The sequence below is a fragment of the Eptatretus burgeri genome, chromosome 10, assembly GCF_056783735.1.
Source record: "Eptatretus burgeri isolate ZD-2024b chromosome 10, Ebu_testis_v1, whole genome shotgun sequence".
In the NCBI taxonomy this organism is placed as follows: domain Eukaryota; kingdom Metazoa; phylum Chordata; class Myxini; order Myxiniformes; family Myxinidae; genus Eptatretus; species Eptatretus burgeri.
This window is the reverse complement of record NC_140970.1, coordinates 34,345,920-34,366,259: the sequence shown is the minus strand read 5'-3', so window position 1 is coordinate 34,366,259 and position 20,340 is coordinate 34,345,920. Positions and strand designations below refer to the sequence as shown.

The window sequence follows — 20,340 nt, the reverse complement described above, 5'->3', positions numbered from 1 at the left end:
CAAATTTACGAAAGGCGTTTTAGAGTTAGACGGGTGTAGAATCGCTAATCATGCAATGATCACCCATTCAAAGTTAATGCCAATCTCAGAAGAGTGATTATCTCATGCAGATCAAAACCTAATCACAAGAGTTTGAAAATGGAAACTTATTGACGTCGGCAAGGGCATGTTTACAAATGTGTTTTAGGCTTTGAAAGAAGCATTAGGCAAAAATGCTATAGGTAGAACCACAGTTGTACTCTCATATACTTCCTGGCAGTTTAAGTTAACTTTAGAATCACCATCGAGGTTACGCTATTGTGGTTTATGTTCTGCAGTAAGGATTAAAGGTAACTGAAGTGAATACAGTTCTAATTACAGTAGTCTGCAGAGAATTACTCCTTAATACTAGAGTTAAAACTGTAGTTGGTTTCAGTTCTAATTACAGTAGTCTGCAGAGAATTACTCCTTAACACTGGAGTTAAAACGATAGTTGGTTACTGTTCTAATTACAGTGGTCTGCAGAGAATAACTGTAGTAAAGGAATGTATAAGAATTGCATGGGTTATCAATGGTAGTTTACATGGGAAGGTGAATATAGATGTGTTAGGAGTGATTGAATGAACTCAAGAGGAGGCAGAAGAGGATAGGAAAAAGAGCAGTTCCCTGATGTGCATTGAGCATCTTGGAGGAAAGATGCAATCCTCTAGAGAAATATGACAATGTGACATTTCTCTCGTGAAAGAATGATTTTGTTGGCTGCTGAATCTCGTGTAAGATGAGCCTCCGATGAGGAGCAATGCGCTGAATCCCGTCCAACAATTGTCTGTGGCACTGCAATTCTGTGCAAGTGCATCATTTTGATTGGGTGTTGGAGATGTGTGTGGTGGCTACAGTACAGGCTAATCAGCTGTTTAGACACGGACAACGAAGCGGCTGTTTATCTCCCTTCGTAAATTGCTTTGTGTACAACAATGTTTTTTTTGTCAGCGTTTAAGGGTTATGTATTTATGAGCATGAAATTCCTTTCTTAAATTCAGTCCTCAATGTATAAAATCAACTTATGGTTAAAGTAGATGTCACTCGAAAATAGAATTTCACACAGATGCATCAATGGATATGCCCCTACCCATGTTAGAGGTCCACCCATTGTTACATTTGATGTAGAGAGAGATTTATATATATATATATATATATATATATATATATATATATATATATATATATATATATATATATATATATATATATATTTATATATATATATATATATATATATATATATATATATATATATATATATATATATATATATATTCTAACTCGAATAATGGGCTGCAAAATAATTTTCAAAGTGCACATAACTTTTGAACTTTGACCCTTTGAACCCAAAATGTAATAAGTGCATCTTTATATTACATTCTATACTTTTGGTAAGTTTGGTTGAAAGCCCTTGATTGGTTCACAAGTTATCATAGCAATAAAGAAATGATAACAGACGGACAGATGGACGCACGTGCACCGACAACCCAAAATTATTCCTCCAGCTTTGTGATGAAGAGGTATAAAAATGTTAAGCTGATATTGGACAACCTTGTTGAAGTATGCTTAAGGCTGTTGGCCCATAATTAATGCAGGCAGTGTGGAGGTGCTGTATTTAGAGTTGGTGTGCAGACTCACTCTGATGAAGAACACAGTCAGAGTGTGAGTCTGCACACCAACTTTCCCATACCTTCGGGAAAGGGTGAGGCTCAAAATCGATAAATAGAAAACACCTGTAAAATAAAGAAACAAATAAAATGCAGCGGTTGATTCCTCTCCAAAGACTTCCCTTTCCCGAATCTACAGTAGTAAACGTTTTTATACAGGTGTATGTCAATTATATTGGTGCACGCCAACTTTCTTTCTTATTCTGACTTGACTGTTATTGGAATTAAAAAAAACAAACATCTTATTAGAAAGACTCCCTGACAATTGTTCTGATGGTGTTTATTTACAGAGGAACAGAAATTATTTACACATATTTTGATGCAAGTAGACAAAGGTGAATGCTCCTTCATTGACACCAATTAGAGCTGTAAATGAGAAAACAAGAAGTATTCAAATGGATTATCTAATCTTGTCTCTTTGTATACCTTAAGTGATATAGGACCAATGCTACCTCACATGTTGTGTACCTTGTTCAGTGATGCCATTGTGTTCTTAGGTGATATTTTGCTTGAGGGCATTGTTTAAGTAAGTTTACCAAGACAGGTTTTCGCAAGCGTTTTGTATTGGACCTAACTGACTTGTAGTGGTATATTACCTGCATTTTTAGAGGTCTTCTGATTGGTAAAATATCTGTGGCACGTGCATTAAATATACTCCAGGTTGCCCCTAAGTTTAGTGTAATAGTATTTTTGTTAATCTTGTTTTTGATACCTCACCACCTGTATGACAATAATGTATTGTTAATAATTAATCAAATTACCGATAGTTTTTATTTTCTGTGCAAAGCTTTTCGCATGGGTTAATAAATCCTGATGATTATAATGGGATAAACCGATAGGTGGGATAAATATACCGTTGATGTAGTGCGGGCTTGATGGACCAAATGGTCTCTTCCTGTCTTAAATATCCTCTTATTTTCTTGTATAAAACAAACTAGTGGATGTTACATTCTCTTCGTAATGGCAGGGTGCTTTATTTTGCTGTTTGTGTGTGCAAGTCTGTTGGTCTGAGAATGCTGTGAAGATCATTATCATTTTTAGTTTAATGCTCTACCTTTCTTTATGATGGACAATACATATGTTCTGACCTTGTAACCACAACTAAAGGTGGGATAGAAAAAAACAAACCACTTACAGATTGCAGGTCATTTTAAAAATTTCATTCGCAAACAAATTCAGACATCAACACTGTACTTGTACTGTTCGATGTAGGTTATATATTTCAACGCAGTTGTAATGTTGGACATTCTGCATTGCATAATTGATTCTAAATAAATGCATTTTCAAACTTATTTTGGTAATCTTTATGTTCTTCACTAAGACAGCACAAATGTTATGAACAGCTAGCTGTAATATGTCAATAAAGCACTTTTGTGATCTATTTTTTATTTTCATTAAATATTTTTTGTTCATCTGACCAATATACTCTTCCCTTCCCAACAGCACTTCCTGGTTGTTTGTTCATGAGAATAACATGAGAATTTCTGGTAAAAGTTGATTTCTTCTTTGAGGAAAGGCAATCTATTTTTTTTTGATAGTCTGCATCATTTAACCTGAAGAATATCTTTTTAAGCACACAGTATATGCTGGATAATAAGCGTATGCGCCTATTTTTAGATTTAGTGGAACACACACACACACACAAAAAAATGTGCGCTTATTACCTCCGCCGGCAAAGGTAAAGGAGGCTATGTTTTCATGCCCTTCTGTTTGTTTGTTTGTCTGTTTTGTTTGTTTGTTTGTGTAAAGGATATCTCAAAAAGTTGTGCACGGATGCAGATGAAATTCCGTAGACAGGTTCGGTGTGTGAAAAGGACGAACTGATTCGATTTTGGTGAAGATCCGGATCCGACTCCAAGAATTTTTAAAGTGATTCTTCACCATTGAGAGATCGGGCCAAAAACGATATTAGCACGATATCTCAAAAAGTTGAGGACGGATTCGGATGTAACTTGGTGGGCACGTTGAGTGTGTGACAATGACAAACTCAGATTGTGGTGAAGATCTGGATCCGGATCCGGCTACTAGAATTTTTTAAAGTGATTCTTCACTATTGAGAGATAGGGCCAAAAACGATATATAGTATGCTATCTCAAAAATGTATTGGGCCCGATATGTTCTCATGGATCAGGCATTACGTGGGAGAGGTATGCATTCTACTGAGTGCCCAACTCGTTTTTCATATGCGCTTATATTCATGCATACGCTTATCCAGATTCTACTGTAGTTTAATTGTAACAACTAGCAGTACCTGCCATGCGGACAATCTTTTTCCAAGCATACAATACCTTCTTCTAACACAGGGGTCCTCAAATATTTTTGATCGTGGACCAGAACTAAAATTTCTCAGCGCTTTGTGAGCCACACAACCAAAGACATTTTAAACAAGGAAAAGCTACATTCTGTCGACACTACCCCTTTAAAATTTTCTTCCATAAAAGTTTATCTATTTGCTCCCCATCTCCACTAACATTCTAATCTCAGACATTTAGGGTCATTAATCTTGAGTATTTGAGTAACAACTGAATGAAATTGATTGACAATAGTACCCTGCAGTCATCACGTCACCTCACCATCTGCTCCACAAAGCAGTGGTTATAGGAGACTAGTCCTGAAGAGAGATAGCTGCTTGCAGTCCCTGCCAATCTGCCTGAGTAACCTGCTCGACTCGGTGCTGAGACAACTCTCTGAGACTTACCAGAGAGATGTTGACTCTCGCAAGCATATGATCAGATGAACCAATTGCAGCAGAGGAAGAGTAGAAGACATTTACAGGGAAATTAGTCATCACCGAGTCCAGAAGGGAGGATTTGCCATTGGGAGAAATCCGGGTTGGAAAGTTTACAGAACAAGTCAGTCCCAGGAGTCAATGAAGTCCTTTGCTGAAGTACCATGGCTGGTGATAGAGCTACCAACACACAGCCAATTTATATGATAACAATTTAAATTGCCACATATGAGATAGAGAGGGAGTTGCAATGAGTGGTTCAAAGTCAGGGGAGAAGGCTTTGAGAGGGTGAGGAGAGGGGGAAGCTTTGAGTGGGTGTGGCAAGGGAGAGGCTTTGAGGGGGTGGGTGAGGAGGGATACAGAAAGAGGGAACATGAAGCTTTGGGGAGTGGGTGAAAGGAGCTATGGTAAGAAGGGACATTAAATGTAGGGATTCTGAAGAGGTGTCATATCGAAGGTGTGTGGATTAAAAGATTTGAACTTGTGGTGATTAAAAAACTTGAGCTTGGGGCCGTCATTATGGAAATGCTCGCTTTGTCCCTGAAATGATTCTCACTGCATCTTAAATGTAAAGCCATCCTCCCTACAGCATTCTTCCAGCCATTGGTTGATATCTATCATTCTGCTCATAATTTCTATTTCATTTCCGAATATTGGGAGAATCATAGAAAATATTACCCCACAACCCTTTGCTTTCAGCTGCTTACCCAATATCCTATATCTATTTTTCAAAAACACAGAGTAAACTTTCCCTGTATCATTCACTCCAAGGTGTACCTCAACCAACTTCTTCCTACCATGACCCAATACGATGTCATTTACCCTTTCTTCAATGTCTCTAACTCCTGCTTCTTCAAAACTGCACAGAACTCCATTTCTATGATCCTTCCTCCAGAATGAAAAACATCTTCATCTTCACAAATAATAGAGAGAGAGAGAGAGAGAGAGAGAGAGAGAGAGAGAGAGAGAGAGAGAGAGAGAGAGAGAGAGAGAGAGAGAGAGAGAGAGAGAGAGAGAGAGAGAGAGAGAGAGAGAGAGAGAGAGAGAGAGAGAGAGAGAGAGAGATATATATATATATATATATATATATATATATATATATATATATATTGAGATTGTCTCCTACATAACTCCAAAACCATGAAACCGAGCAGCCTGAAACATTGTATTGTAAGCAGCCTGAAACAAAGGGAACTCCAAGGAAGTGTAAGAGTGAAACTTGGGTGTTTGGGTTGATTAAAACACTCCTTTTGAAGATAATGGCATTATTTAATTACATCCTTTGTCAGGCATATCCTCGGTTACCACTCTCGGTGGGGTTGTAAGGCGTATCTTCAGTAACCTCGCTGGGGTCTGACGACGCCATGTTTTTTAACCTGTTAAACCAAGCCTTGACTTGGAACAGGCTGCAACAATTTCTTAATGAGAAAGTGTTTTTTTTTTCCACTTTCCTAACTCATCTAATTTGAACTCATGTAGTTCATCATAGCTACAAGTCGCTGTATACATCACTTTTGTGAGTGATATAGTTTCAAATTAGGAGCTTGGAGTGATTTCTTGCATTAAATGATGCAATTTTCCATGATATACTCTCATTAAGAGCTAATTAAAGTACATCATCAACATATTCTTTCGGCTTTGAAGATTGGATATCGTCTGGAATAAATAAGTGTTGAAATCTGGAGCGAATTCTGATAATTTAAAGAAATAACGAGTCTTATATCTAAGCCTGTATACCTATTTACTTTAAGCAAGCAAGGCTATGGTTCCTCCTTCTCCATATGTATGCAAGAAAATGTGAAATTTCCAAAATATTAAACTGATCTTTTTATACTGTTTGGAGAATTATATTGAGTGAACAAAAGATTTAGGAACGTGCCAAAATTAACCAGCTTCATTGAGAGAAATGATTTCATGCATCCACTGCCTGACATCACGCTCTGTCCTCCAGAGGGACTGCTTATCCTATGCGTCTGCCAGATCTGTGTCTATATTTTTGGAGGTTTCGCAAGGTGCTCTGCAAGGAATCAAAGCAAATCTGGTGAAAAATGGACATTTTAAAATAAAGCTATAGCATTTGTGCGCACCACAAACCGATGTACTACGTGATACGTTCAAGATGAGCAGCCAATGTGGCAGATTATTCGTAATGTTTATTTCATGGGCGATTAAACTTTGTGGTGTCTCCAGGGTTGTTCTATGTTTAACTGCAACGCTTTTATGGAGAAAGTCATTATTTGAACGAATTCATTTAATTTCTTTAACTGCGGCGGGTGCGGTGAAGACCGATTTTAAAGTTAAATGCATCCTATATGGTATACAGTCATGGTCTGGCCAGCCGTTCCTTACAAACCATTCCATTGGAGTGCTTGCTTGAGTGCTTAAGCCACATGCCTAGTGCCCTACAGTCAATAACGGTACAATTTTGTCCTGATCGGGATGTAGTTGGCGGTTGCTACAAGGTCAAGGTACATGATGTACAAAGGTTGTATGGTTTCTCTTTGTGAGTTTTAAAGCAAGATATATTTGATAACACCCTATTTCCGAGCCGTATGCCATGTTCACGTGTTTTCTAAATTACAGAGCCAAACTTTTTTTCCACCCATCACATGATGATCGACAGCTGTTTATAAAAATTAATGTTTATGCACATCTCCCTGAAACGTCTAGAATGCAATGTTGTTTTTGTAATTCGTTTATTGAAATTCCCCCAAAACAAGGGTGAAAGCTACTCAAGGTTTTTGGCTTAGAAACAATACGTACTGTAGTGGGTAGTCACACTGACTCCAATCTGCCGATTCATGGAGAATTGCCGATATCGGCAAAGCAATAATAGTGTGTGTGTGTGTTTGTGTGTGTGTGTGTTGTTCATAAATATAACATTTTCTCTCTGCTAGCTCCTCTACCACCACCCATATATATATATATATATATATATATATATATATATATATATATATATATCTCTCTCTCTCTCTCTCTCTCTCTCTCTCTCTCTCTCTCTCTCTCTCTCTCTCTCTCTCTCTCTCTCTCTCTCTCTCTCTCTCTCTCTCTCTCTCTCTCTCTCTCTCTCTCTCTCTCTCTCTCTCTCTCTCTCTCTCTCTCTCTCTCTCTCTCTCTCTCTCTCTCTCTCTCTCTCTCTCTCTCTCTCTCTCTCTCTCTCTCTCTCTCCAGGACGTGTCTGGATGGTGTTTGTAACTGGATCTGTCTGGGAATTGTTTGTCTCCGGACATGCTCGGGCATTTGTTTTGGAACATGTCCGGGTGTTGCTTATTCTCGGACAGTGTGTGTTTGTTTCTGGACGTGTCCGGGTGGTGTTTGCGCCCAGGCGGTGTTTGTCTCCCTACAGCTTTGCTCCGGGCGGTGTTTATGTCTGGATGGGTGTTGGTCCTCAGACGTGTCCGGGCAGTATTTGTGTCCTGATGCATCTGGGCAGTGTTTATGTCCAAATGGGAGTTTATATCTAGAAGTGTGCGAGTGGTGTTTGTCTCTGGACAGCTTAGCTCTGGGTGGTATTTATGTCCAGATGGGTGTTTGTCTTCGGACGCGTCTGGGCAGTGTTTGTGTCCTGACGCATCTGGGTGGTGTTTATGTCCAGAAGGGAGTTTGCCTCTGGACATGTCCAAGTGGTGTTTTTCTCTGGGCGGAATTTATAGTATTACAGGTCAAAAATGGATTTCAGACTTTATTTTGTTTCCATCTTCACTGTTATTCTATGCAGAATATTTTTTATGAGACAGTATGAATCGTAATTAATGCTCCACTGCACGTCTGCCTTCCCTTCTTCTGACCTCTCACTGTCTTCCCTTCCCCCACCCCTCCTCACTTCCCTTTCCTCCTCTCTCTTTCCCCCTCCACCTCCTCATTCTCCCCCCCTCTCCCACCCCACCACTCTCTCACTCTCCCCCTCTCTTTCCTTCACCCCTCTCCTTCTCTCCCCCTCTTTTTCTCCTCCCCTCTCTTTCTTTCCCCCATTTTCTCCCCCCCCCACACACTCTGTAGTGTTCCTGTCAGCGAAGCATAGGGTGGTGTTTGCGAGTATTTAATCTCCTCATCACCAACAAAAACTGTCGCCCAGACCTCGTAACTACCAATTTCTGTTGCTGTACTCTCATCACTACCTACACTCGCTGCACCCTCACCACAGCCTGCACTTGCTGCACCCTTCCCACTGCGTGCACTCACTACACCCACACCACAAATTGCATCCTCACCACTGCCTGCACTCGTTGCACACTTCCCACTATCTGCACCCTCACTAATGCCTGCACTCGTTGCACCCTCATTCAGGAAAGGGCAAGGGTGAGATGAGCCAAAGGTAAAGCATATTAACCTATTATGAAACCAAAAGCAAATGGTGCTTTTGCAATATTACCCACAGAAATACAGTGGATAAATGCTCTCTGAGACCTCCCCACCCCAACAACCGAACAAGGCCAAGAGGGGGAGGATGAGGCTATTATTTTCAGCTAAGTACATAATTAAACCATTTGTGAATGCTCATAAAAAATTAAGGGATATATTCACTTATTTGAAAGAGGGTTTTTTACGGCCTTTAAATCCGTTAATATGGGATTGCATCCTTGTCCCCTTGGGACCATATATCTATTACGTACGCATGTTAATATGGCAAAAGGCTCAGAAATCGGGCGTTCTCAAATATGTTTTGCTTTGAAACTCACAAAGAGAAACATTTAACCATTGTAAATAAATCCGATAACCAATTGCTTTCGAAAGAGTTGCGAGGACAAAGGAAAACCTGATAAAACCTTCATAAGATACGGGATCAAACTTTGCCACCACCATGCCTGTAATAGACATGGCATGTTCATGTTCACACACCCGTGGAGAGTCCGTACAGATCCAAATCTACCCATATGTACCACGTCCGTGTGTGCTGTATACGTACCTCTACCTTGGAGTAACTGTTGACTGTACATCCCGATTGGGACACAAAGTGTACCACTATCGATTGTGAGACGCTCAGTAAGTGGCTTTAGCACTCGAGAAAGCACTCGAACGGAACGCCTGGCTTGGCAAGCGATTACCAATTGCCGTCGATAGAACCATGCACTCGGAAACGCGAAAGCAATGTCCGATTTGGACAAATGAACACTTTTTAGCTTCAGAACTGCTGCCAAGTTCAAATCTTGAGCTTAAATTTTGTAATTCTGCTTAGTTTAAGAGGTTCTCGAGGTTATCACGTGCAGAAATGAAATAAATCCATGAACGCGTTGGCGTCTCCAAGCATTTATATGCATTGCAATGTACCCAGCGATTCATAGTGATGATGAACAGGCATTCGATAATAATCTGAGTGAGGAAACTGAAAAAAAATGTTTTGTGAAGAAATCATTGCGGCCTGTTCAAAATCAAGGCATGGTTCAGCAGGTCAAAAATCATGGCGGCTTCAGCCCAGCAAGGTAAGCTTGGATACGCCTTAAGACCCCAGAGAGTGAAGTGGTCGAGGATCGCCTGATGAAGGATATAATTAAATCAGGCCGTTAATTATCTTCAAAAGGTGTGTCTTAATTAACCCAAACACCCAATTTTCACTCTTGCACTTCCTTGGAATTTCCTTTGCATCTTGTAAAGTTTAAGGCTATGAGATTTCATGGTTTTGGAGTTATGGAGGGCACACACACACACCCATGTACGCACACACACACACACACACACACACACACACACACACACACACACACACACACACACACACACACACATACACACACACACATTGACACACAAACACACACATACATTGACACACACAAACGCACACATACACTGACACACACAAACACACACACACACACTGACACACACACACACACACACACACACACACACACACACACACACACACACACACACGCACACACACACACACACACACTGACATACACACACACTGACATACACACACATTGACACACACATACTAACACACGCACACACACATACATTGACACACATACACATACACACACTGACACACACACACACACACACACACACACACACACACACACACACACACACACACACACACATTGACACAAACACTGACACACACACATATACATTGACACAAACATACACACAAACATACACACTCACACATTGACACACAAACACACACACTGACACACACACATACACACACATTGACACACACATACACACACATTGATACACTGACACACACACACACACACACACACATATACATTGACACATACACACAAACACTCACACACACACATTGACACACACACACTGACGCACATACACACACACACACACACACACACACATATACATTGACACATACACACAAACACTCACACACACACATTGACACACACACACTGACGCACATACACACACACACACACACACACACACACACACACACACACACACACACACACACACACACACACACACACACACACACATATTCATTGACACACACACACATATTCATTGACACACACACACATATTCATTGACACACACACACACATACACACATACACACACAAACATTCACACTGACATTTATCCATATGGATTATTTGTTTGACGAGTTTCTGTCCAAAGGGTATCCTTTACTGAATGTACGTGCGGTACAAAATATGGTGTATGTTGGAACTTGTTGTAAGCTTGATTGATGCCCAAATATTACCTTTTCTGCCTATTTTATTGTGTATCTTGCAACGTCCGTCATGGGAAGTGGAAAATTGTCGCTGGATCAGTGAGTAATGAACACAATTGCCGTCGATTTTGAATCGGAAGAAAATAAAGGAGAAACTTCTTCAGAAATGTTTGTTTCCGGGTTTTATCAATGGCTCCACGGTCCCCGTGCCTTATGCCAAGCGACTGTACAGACTATTTTTTTCCTGTCGGACTCTGTTTTGAGGTGATTATGTGCGCACCTTGAAGATATGGACGCGTTCAGTGTTGTTTTGACGTGCCAATGTCGGACGATATTCAAACACCAAGAAACAACCAACGATCTACTTCCGGGATTTCGTGTCCCGGGTAACTTCCGATTGTGCCGTCGGAGCTGTGGCGGCGGGGCCGTGGCTTCATGTCGGCTTTCGGTGGCTCGAGAGGCAGGGCGAAGGGATACGTGCTCGTCGCTTCGGGCGCCTTCGCCATGAAGAAGTACGTGGTGCTTGCATTACGTACGGCGTTGTGCTCGCTGGCTCGTCTGTACGCGGCTCTCATGCGTCTCTGGAGCTTGGTACTGTACGTCTTGCGCCGACAAGTGCGAACGGTGGGTTTTGGTGGTGGTGGTGGTGGATCGTTGGTGTCGTGTGGAATCGGGTTTTGTTCTAACAGCGTTCTCGAGTTTGTTTGTGGAGCTGATGGACTTGCGTCGCCGTTATCCTCGCACCTTGACGCGAGGTTGTCTGCGAGGTTGCCCGCGAGGATGCCTGCGAGGTTGCCTGCGAGGTTGTCCGGTTGTCTGCGAGGCTGCCTGCGAGGTTGTCTGCGAGGTTGTCTGCGAGGTTGCCTGGCTGCCCGGTTGCCCGTGAGGTTGCCTGGCTGCCCGGTTGCCCGTGAGGTTGCCTGGCTGCCCGGTTGCCTGCGAGGCTGCCCGTGAGGTTGCCCACGAGGCTGCCCGGTTGCCCGCGAGGTTGTCTGTGAGGCTGCCCGCGAGGTTGCCTGGCTGCCCGGTTGCCCGCGAGGCTGCCCGTGAGGTTGCCCGTGAGGCTGCCCGGTTGCCCGCGAGGTTGTCTGCGAGGCTGCCCGCGAGGTTGCCTGGCTGCCCGGTTGCCCGCGAGGCTGCCTGCGAGGTTGCCTGCAAGGTTGCCTGGCTGCCCGGTTGCCCGCGAGGCTGTCCGTGAGGTTGCCTGCGAGGCTGCCCGTGAGGTTGCCCACGAGGCTGCCTGTGAGGTTGCCCACGAGGCTGCCCGGTTGCCCACGTCCCCTCACTGTTTGGGGAGCGCGAAGGCTTTCCCTGTGACCTGAATACAGGACAGTGATTACAAGCCGGGGGAATGTTGCTTCCTGATGTGAGGTTATAAGGCCTTGTTCACCCAGCAAGCCCACCACTGTGTCTGGAGGTCGAGGCACAGCTGATGGCAAGGCCTTGCATGTCATGCTACCTTCAGGCGCGGATCCATGATTTCCCGTTATAGTGGGGTGGCTTCGGGTGATAATCGTTACAGGGCGGACAAAAGCGCCAAACTTTGTATATGGCTTCTTTTAGCCATAGGAAACAAATTTCGAAGGGGAGCCCTGATGAAATATTCTCGGTACACGATCAGCGCAGTAAAATCCAAGAAATTTCCAAGATCAGCGCAGTAAAAAATCCAAGATCAGCGCAGTAAAATCCCCCAACGAAATTTAAAAATCACATATCTCTGCTTCTAGAAGTGCGATCAACATAAATTTGGTGTCAAAACAGGGGTTTTTATCGTCAAAAAACATTATTTTACACATATGAACGTCCTCTGCCAGCTTATTTTGTCATTATGACATATATGACTTCAAAAATAGAACTTTTTCAATAATATATGTGTAATTCCTGAACAATACATTATGATTCAGACTATAAGTCAATCAATATACCAAAATAAGCAGCACAACAACTGCTATGAGTTGGCTTTCTTGCCTTTCATGAAAGTGATGTATCCCTCTTGGTTACATTTACATTTGCACAGAGGAGTGCAGCTGAGGTTGGCCTTGCCACACTTGCAGTGTGAACAGTCACCCTCACAACAACACCTGATCAGCTCTCCACAAGCTCTGGATACTTCGGGGATAGTGATCCATGTTGGCACCCAAGTGTCATTGATTTTGCTCCATCCAAAATCTTGGGGATCTGGACACACCATCTGTACCTCAGTACTTTGTGCCCAAATTCCAGCTTGGTATACTGCTCATGTAGAAGCAAAGCATCCTAGAAAATGAGAAATATTTAGACTACTATTTGTCCAAAAAAACAACAGCTTTAACAAATTATCATGATTTTTTTATTATTTTAATTACCTGCGTTGGTGGCAATTTGTCCATTGTCTGATTTTTTGTGGCAGAATATGTCAAGCCTAGCGTCATTAACATTCCACAGGGGGCTGGTTTTGTCATAGATGATGATTGCAAGCCTTTCAAGCTTTTTGAAGCGAGATGATGCATCAAGAGGGTGGAAAGGATGCTCAACCAGGTATGAAAGTGTTTCTGTCACTTCACTGTACGACTGCCAGGCCAGCCAGGTTGATTTTTTTTTTGCCTCTTTCTCGAAAAGACGATGTCGTATCGCACCCAGTGAATGCGTGGTACATTGGTATTGCCTGGGATTTCTGCTGTCCAAGACTGGAACAGATTCTGTTGATGCTGTAGTATCTGAACTTCTTTCCCATTCCAAAGGCCACCCATATATCAGCCTGAGCTTGGACTATCTGGAGACAATGGTATTTGCCAATTAGTATCACAACTACATCGGTGTCCACATTACGGACTTCAACTGACTTTGCCCCATGCGCAAAAGCATCCTGCATGTGGACCAGTATTCGAGAATCTGCCTCCTCGTGGTTGCAACCCAACGTGTCTTCATCACAGCAAAGTGATATAACTGACTCCTCCAATAAGCAAGCAAAATATATACTGTATTCAGCATATTAACTTGATTGAATATAAACTCAATTATAATCCTTGAATTTATCATACTACCTGTAATGGTGTGTTAATAAACCTACCTGACGTGATGTGTATGGCTTTGTTGGGAGGGCATATCATTTCACCAGCCGTATTCGAGAGGAAGTCGAACAGTTCCTTTTAGTTCATTACGTTCCGAAGAAAGTCTGGCCAGTTGGTGGGCGGTTTTGCCGGGCCGGAGACTTTTCTTCTAATGCCTTTTCCTCGTTTCTCTCTAGTGGAATCCTTCAAACTGCCAGGAAGATACGTATCCCAAACAATGTCGACCCTTTTGCTGCTATCTCGCTGCTTTGACACGTATGGAAAGAAGACCTTGCTGCTATATTCATCAAATGTGCTGACAGCATTAGTCGGCAGACAATGGACAATGACAGCACCGTCCAAAACTTTACTGTCAAAGTTAATAGTTGGTTCAGGCTGACCTGGTTCCTCCAAACATTCAGACTGTGTGCCTGTCAGATAGAGTCTACCCAGATCTGACGGAGATGGAGGGAAGAACTGCACTTCATGTGAAAAAAAAAAAATCCTTCAAGTCACTCTCACGGTTCTGCATAAAAATGTAGAGCTGTCCAAATAAGGCCACATTATTCTGGAGAATTTGCACTTGCTGTCCCTGCTTTGTTTTTTTTTTCTTCGTTTTAGGGCGCTTAAATAAAGCTGGAGAATTCCTCTTTATCGGGTGGTGAATAGACTTTGTTCTTTCTGTTATGATGTCTTGGACAAACTCTTCTTACTGCTGTTTTCCCAGTGATTCCAAGGAGCACATTGCTTCAGATACTGTTGGGTCCACACAATTGCGACTGTCAAGTGAAATGAGCTCAGGAAAATCATCTACAAAAGGATTTCCCATGTTTCTGATTGTGTCGCTCGGGGAGTTAACTTGCTTTTGAAAGCTTTTCTGAGTTGACGGGCCTTGTTCATGATGCGACGCATTTTTAGGACTTTCTGAGTCATCCTCTGCAAGATATTCTATTTCAAACAGTTTCATCACCCTGGCTAATTCTGGCCCTGAAAGCATCCACCACCTGAAAAGGATAACGTAGTGTATAAGCAATTGCATTAAAATTGCATTAAATGGTTTGGACATGTGCACAGGAGGGAAGCTGAGTATATCGGGAGAAGGATGCGGTGAGGGCGGACATGCGGGCGGTTGGAGTGTCAATGGAAGATGTGGAGGATGGAGCGAAATTGAGACGGTTGATCCGCTGTGGCGACCCCTAACGGGAGCAGCCGAAAGAAGAAGAAGAAGAAGAAGAAGAAGAAAAAGAAGAAGAAGAAGAAGAAGAAGAAGAAGCAATTGCATTAAATCAATATTTTTTAACGATATAGAGAAGCACATACCTTTTTCAGTCTTAATACTTTAATCCAATCAAAACATACAAATACCTGAATGCAGTGAGATTTTCTATCAATACTACGGCTCCTCCTGAGCCTTTGACACATTTGTTCTCCTGCTCATGAGCCTGATCAATGGGTATTGCTGAAAATGCATGCTGAGTTTTGGTAATGACCCAGTGACCTTCGGTCTTGAATTCGTTCTTGATGGAATCGGGCAAAGCTTTCATGTCTTGGATATGTATCGGTACCCATCGTGCATAATTGGTATGATCCAGTGAAAGAAACATTGGAACAAGTTCTTCCAAGACCTCTACATACAGACAAAAGTTCCTTTCCCTGTGTACACGAACAAAGATAAGCATGAGAACTTCATATCTCAAAATCATGTCCCAGAAGAAAGTAGGACTCCTCTCTTGCATGAGGTTCTTCCACTCCATAAAAGACGTGTCACTGTCATGTCCCACAGATGAGTTGAAAGCCTCCTGCTGCAGGTTGTGCAGGCTCACCCCAGTGATCTGATGAACATGCCTACAATGTTACGGTGTTCACGCAATCAGTATAAGGTATGGCATGTGAATGTATAAAATGGAGATTAATTTACAAATAAATTTGTAAATATATCACATATACATGTACTTACCTTGTTCGTGTCAGATGAGCAGCCCTGAGTAGAGATTCAGCAATGCCTGAAGATGTGACTCCTGTTTCTGTTAGAGCTGTTGTCCATCCTGAACTGTCCAGAATGTCTCCCAAGGTGTTCCACAGTGCCATTTCGATGTGAAGACCTCCCATCATAACAACATGCAAATTTTCACCATGTATTAATGGCCACTTCCATTGCACAAATTTGGCTCGTGCAAACAGGGGTTGGTCAAATGTCGTAATGGGAATCTGTCCAGGGTTAAGATATTGTGTAGCTTGCCTCACAATATCCATTCCATGTTTTACCATAGCAGGAGTGGCAGCCTTTTCATAGAAGAGTGGTAACAGAGAGCCTACTACTGGAGCTTGTGGAGCACATTGTTGTTGAGAAGCAAGGTAAGTGGCCCATGAAATGGCATCTGTTTGTCAATTTCTCTTGATGTAACAAGTCAGATGCATGCTTCATCCAATTAGTTTCAAGGCATTTTGCTTCAGACAAGCAGGCTGTTTCAACAGATCTTATTACACACTCTGGTACAGCAACTGTAGACATTGTTAATGCCACTGGAGGAACAATGGCATAACTATCCGGAAGAGTGTGTGTTTGAGAGTCAGAAAGTGGTGATTATGATAAGTGGTCTCAGTTCAGTAGCATTCGATTCTGTGGGAAATTGGAACAAGCTGATACCAGTTCCATGAAAAGAAGATTACGAAGTGGTGGAACTAGGATTATGATCTAAATTATCAAGAGCTCCAACAGTGAAGCACCCTTTCCCTAAACAAGTGGGGGAAACAACTCCATCCTCCTCAAAGTGTTTACAAGCTGAAGATGCCATCTGATCCTCAAGGTCTATAACCCTTTCATAGGATATACAGATTCCCATATGATAAAGCTGCTGGATCAGGTTTTTGCTTCTTGTTAGAGCATGGATGTTCAATCCAATGTAGACTGGAAGTGTGGGGGCTCACGCTCTACAGTGTGCCACGTGTGTGCATCTGGCTTGGATGTTTTCTTCTTGGTGTTGAAGTATATGGCTTGACCAATTGAGAGAGCTGCCTGAGATTCATGATGATCTTGATTCTTTAAGTTTAGTCCATTCAGGACCAAAGAGATCAAAGATTTGAGACTGGAAGGTATGGAGTTTTCTTGACATTTGGATGGAAAGCTTCCACAAAATCTAAAGCTATCATGATTGAAAATGTCCTTTCTAATAATCATAATAATATGGCAGTATCTTCTGAAAAATCATGGACCTTGAGAGCTTCACTCAACATGCTTCTCATCCCTTCTTTGAAAACAATGATTGTGTACTTTCCATTTTGCTGCCCTTTTGATTCAGGGAAGTGCTGTAACAATTAATCTTTTAACCTGGTCTCGTTTACACCCTCGTTGATGCCCATATCTTCAAGACGATGAACATAGAGGGAGTGGAGCTCGGATAACTTAAAGATAGCAATTCCAGATTCCATGGACTTTTCAATATAGTTTATAAATTCCAAAAACGCTCTGCATTCATCCATTTTTTTCATCAGTATTCACTGACATTTTGTTCTTTTTTCTAATGTGGCTGCGGTATCGATTTCTTAAATTTGTCAAACATTGCAGATGGTACTTTGCCTCAATTGCCATTAAGTCCCCTCCAGCAATCCTGGCTTGCAATTTAGTGTCCTGCAATTTGGTCACAATAGTCCTCAGATTATTGTCAGAATTAAATGCGGAGTACTGATGCAGGTCACCTTCTTCATCCCCGGCTTCACAGAATATACACTTTTGCACACTTAATGGCTCGCGTTTGCAGGTTCGTTTTGTTGTTTCAGTGTCCTCTGTAGTGCTATGTCTCTTTTTAGCTTTTGCCAACTTTGAATTGTTGAACTTTAAGTGACATGATTTATGCCATGAAGCAGAATTAGTTACAAAGTCTTCAACATTACATGCAAACTGCAGTTTGACAGGGAGGGCACCAATTGCCTGAAACTGTGCAACATTTGACAGAAATGATGAATATGCATCTGCCTTGTCACACCTTGGATCATGAGTGTTCAGAGGGCATTTAAGAGATTCTGTTGTCTTTTCCTGGCATATTACACAGAGGTTCCAATCAAACTCCATCATGAAACATGGGAGAACCCTGGAGAGATTGAAATAACATGTTAGCCAATATTATATTTAACCATACCTTCACAATGACTATTTTCTAAAACTGAAATGTGTGATAGATGGATATTCTTCTTACTTTAACATCAGGGAATAGCCCTTCAATATCCCATTCACCAATAATTAACGGAACCAATTCACCAATTAATTAAAACCTTACTTCTCCAGGAACACTTAATTGTGAGCCATAATTACCAGGATCATAACCCCGCACTCACAATATACAATTAGATTGTGATGATCAGTATTATCTATATTACAGTAGTTGTTGATATGCAGTCTAAGTGTATTATATTTTACAAAATCACTTATTTTTATAATAGTTTCAGCTTGCATACAATTAATGTTGGTCAACCCATCCTTGCATGTGTCAACTGTAACTTCATCTTGGGTGTGGTGGAGAAGTAGGTCACATGGGGTGCCATGAAATGTTATCACACAAACAAAAAGGCTTTAAAGACACTCCTGGCATTGAAGCTGTATGTTGAATCGCATTACTCATGTTTGTTTCTAATGTCCATCAGTTGTAAATTTGCTCATTTGTATTAATATTTCAAACTAGTGTTAATGGCTTGCATTTGGAAAGCTTATCCTCATTATTTCTGACAATATGCATTAAGATAATCAATCTTTTGGATAAAAAAAAATTCATAAAAATATTTAAAAGACTTTTTTTTTGCTTGAAATGCACAAAATCAAATTCCTGGACCCTGAAAACCCCTATTTTGACACCAAATTCATATCGATAGCACTTCTGTCGCCACAGAAATGGCATTTTTCATTTTCCTGGTGCCCATCTTGGATTTTGCTGCGTATATCGCATACCGTGAATATTTTATCGGAGCTCGCCTTCTAAATTTGTTTCCCATGGCCAATAGTAGCCTCATGCAAAATTTGGCGCTTTTGTCCGCCCTGTAACAATTGCCTTAAATTGACCCGAGGCCACCCCACTATTGGGGGGGGGGGGGATGAAAACATTACATTGCACTGAAAAACAAAATTTCTGTGAGCAGAGCGAGGGGGACACTTTTTCTGGGAGTTTCTTTTTGTCATAAATTCTGAAAAATTATTCGAAATGTAAACAAAAACGCTCGAATGCATTTTCAAAGAAGTACTCTCATGAAAAAAAATTACTTTTACTCAAAACTCCACATTTCTTTTTAATGATTAAATCATCATAAAAAAATAAAATTAAATGAAAAGCAGACATTGCATATAATGAAACAAATGACGTAATAATCAAAACGAATCAATGTCTCTTGACTTATTGAACAAGGTCTGACATGGAAGTGACCTTCAGAATTAGGGTCTTACCATGGTATGCCTGCTGTTGGCTTAATGGTTACGGTGGTGGGTTTGGGATCTTAGGATCCTGAGTTCCAATCCTGCTTGGCGGTTGAATTAATACCAGGTGGAGTTGACTCTACCCGTCATCCTTCTGAGGTCGGCAAAATGAGTGCCAGCTTGCTGGTATCCTTTGTCAGAGTGGCGACCCGTCCAGGATTGTGCCCAATAATCAAGGGGACTGCTTAGGCAGCACCAACGCTCTTTACAGAGTGTGGTCCCGATGGATGGATGGATGGATGGATGGATGGGTGGATGGTTTTACCGTCGGAACAACATTTTGTCTTCGTCCGTTGTATCCACATCACTGACTTGTAACAAAGATTTCTTCTCCAACACATTTGATGCCTGTTGTGTGTGTGCTGGAGAATTTCCCATGCTCAAAAAGCATGTTCTTGAGTCCTGAAAACACAGACCGAGTGCCAAATTCAAACAAAACTAGAAGGGCAGTCGGTAGAGCGCGTACCTCCGCCACATAATGCCTGATCCACTAGAACATTGGGCCCTTTACATTTTTGAGATAACGTGCTACATATCATTTTGGCCCAATCTCTCAATGGTGAAGAATCACTTTAAAAATGTAAAAAGTTTTAATCCTGATCTGGATTCGGATCTTCACCAAAATCACACTGATCCGTCCTTGTCACACGCACATGTCCACCAAGTTTCGTCCGAATCCATCTTTAACTCTGAGATGTCGTGCTGTATATCAGTTTCGCCCCATCTTTCAATGGAGAAGAATCGCTTTAAAATTGTCATTTGGATTCAGATCT

General features: G+C 41.6%; 1 protein-coding gene and 1 pseudogene across 2 annotated transcripts in view; one reads left to right on the top strand and one right to left on the bottom strand.

Moving 5' to 3' along the window:
• Positions 1 to 11,242: 11,242 nt before the first annotated feature.
• The window catches only part of CTDNEP1 (CTD nuclear envelope phosphatase 1), a 46,018-nt gene continuing 36,920 nt past the window's right edge, over positions 11,243 to 20,340 (top strand). The window contains exon 1 of one of the 2 annotated variants that reach the window (XM_085897828.1): positions 11,243 to 11,704. In XM_085897828.1, coding sequence (XP_085753954.1) covers positions 11,516 to 11,704 — 189 coding nt within the window. In that variant the 5' untranslated portion in view covers positions 11,243 to 11,515. The remainder of the gene's footprint in view (positions 11,705 to 20,340) is intronic. The other variant, XM_085897829.1, reaches the window with a different exon arrangement.
• Positions 13,991 to 18,510, bottom strand: LOC147018296 (uncharacterized; annotated as a pseudogene).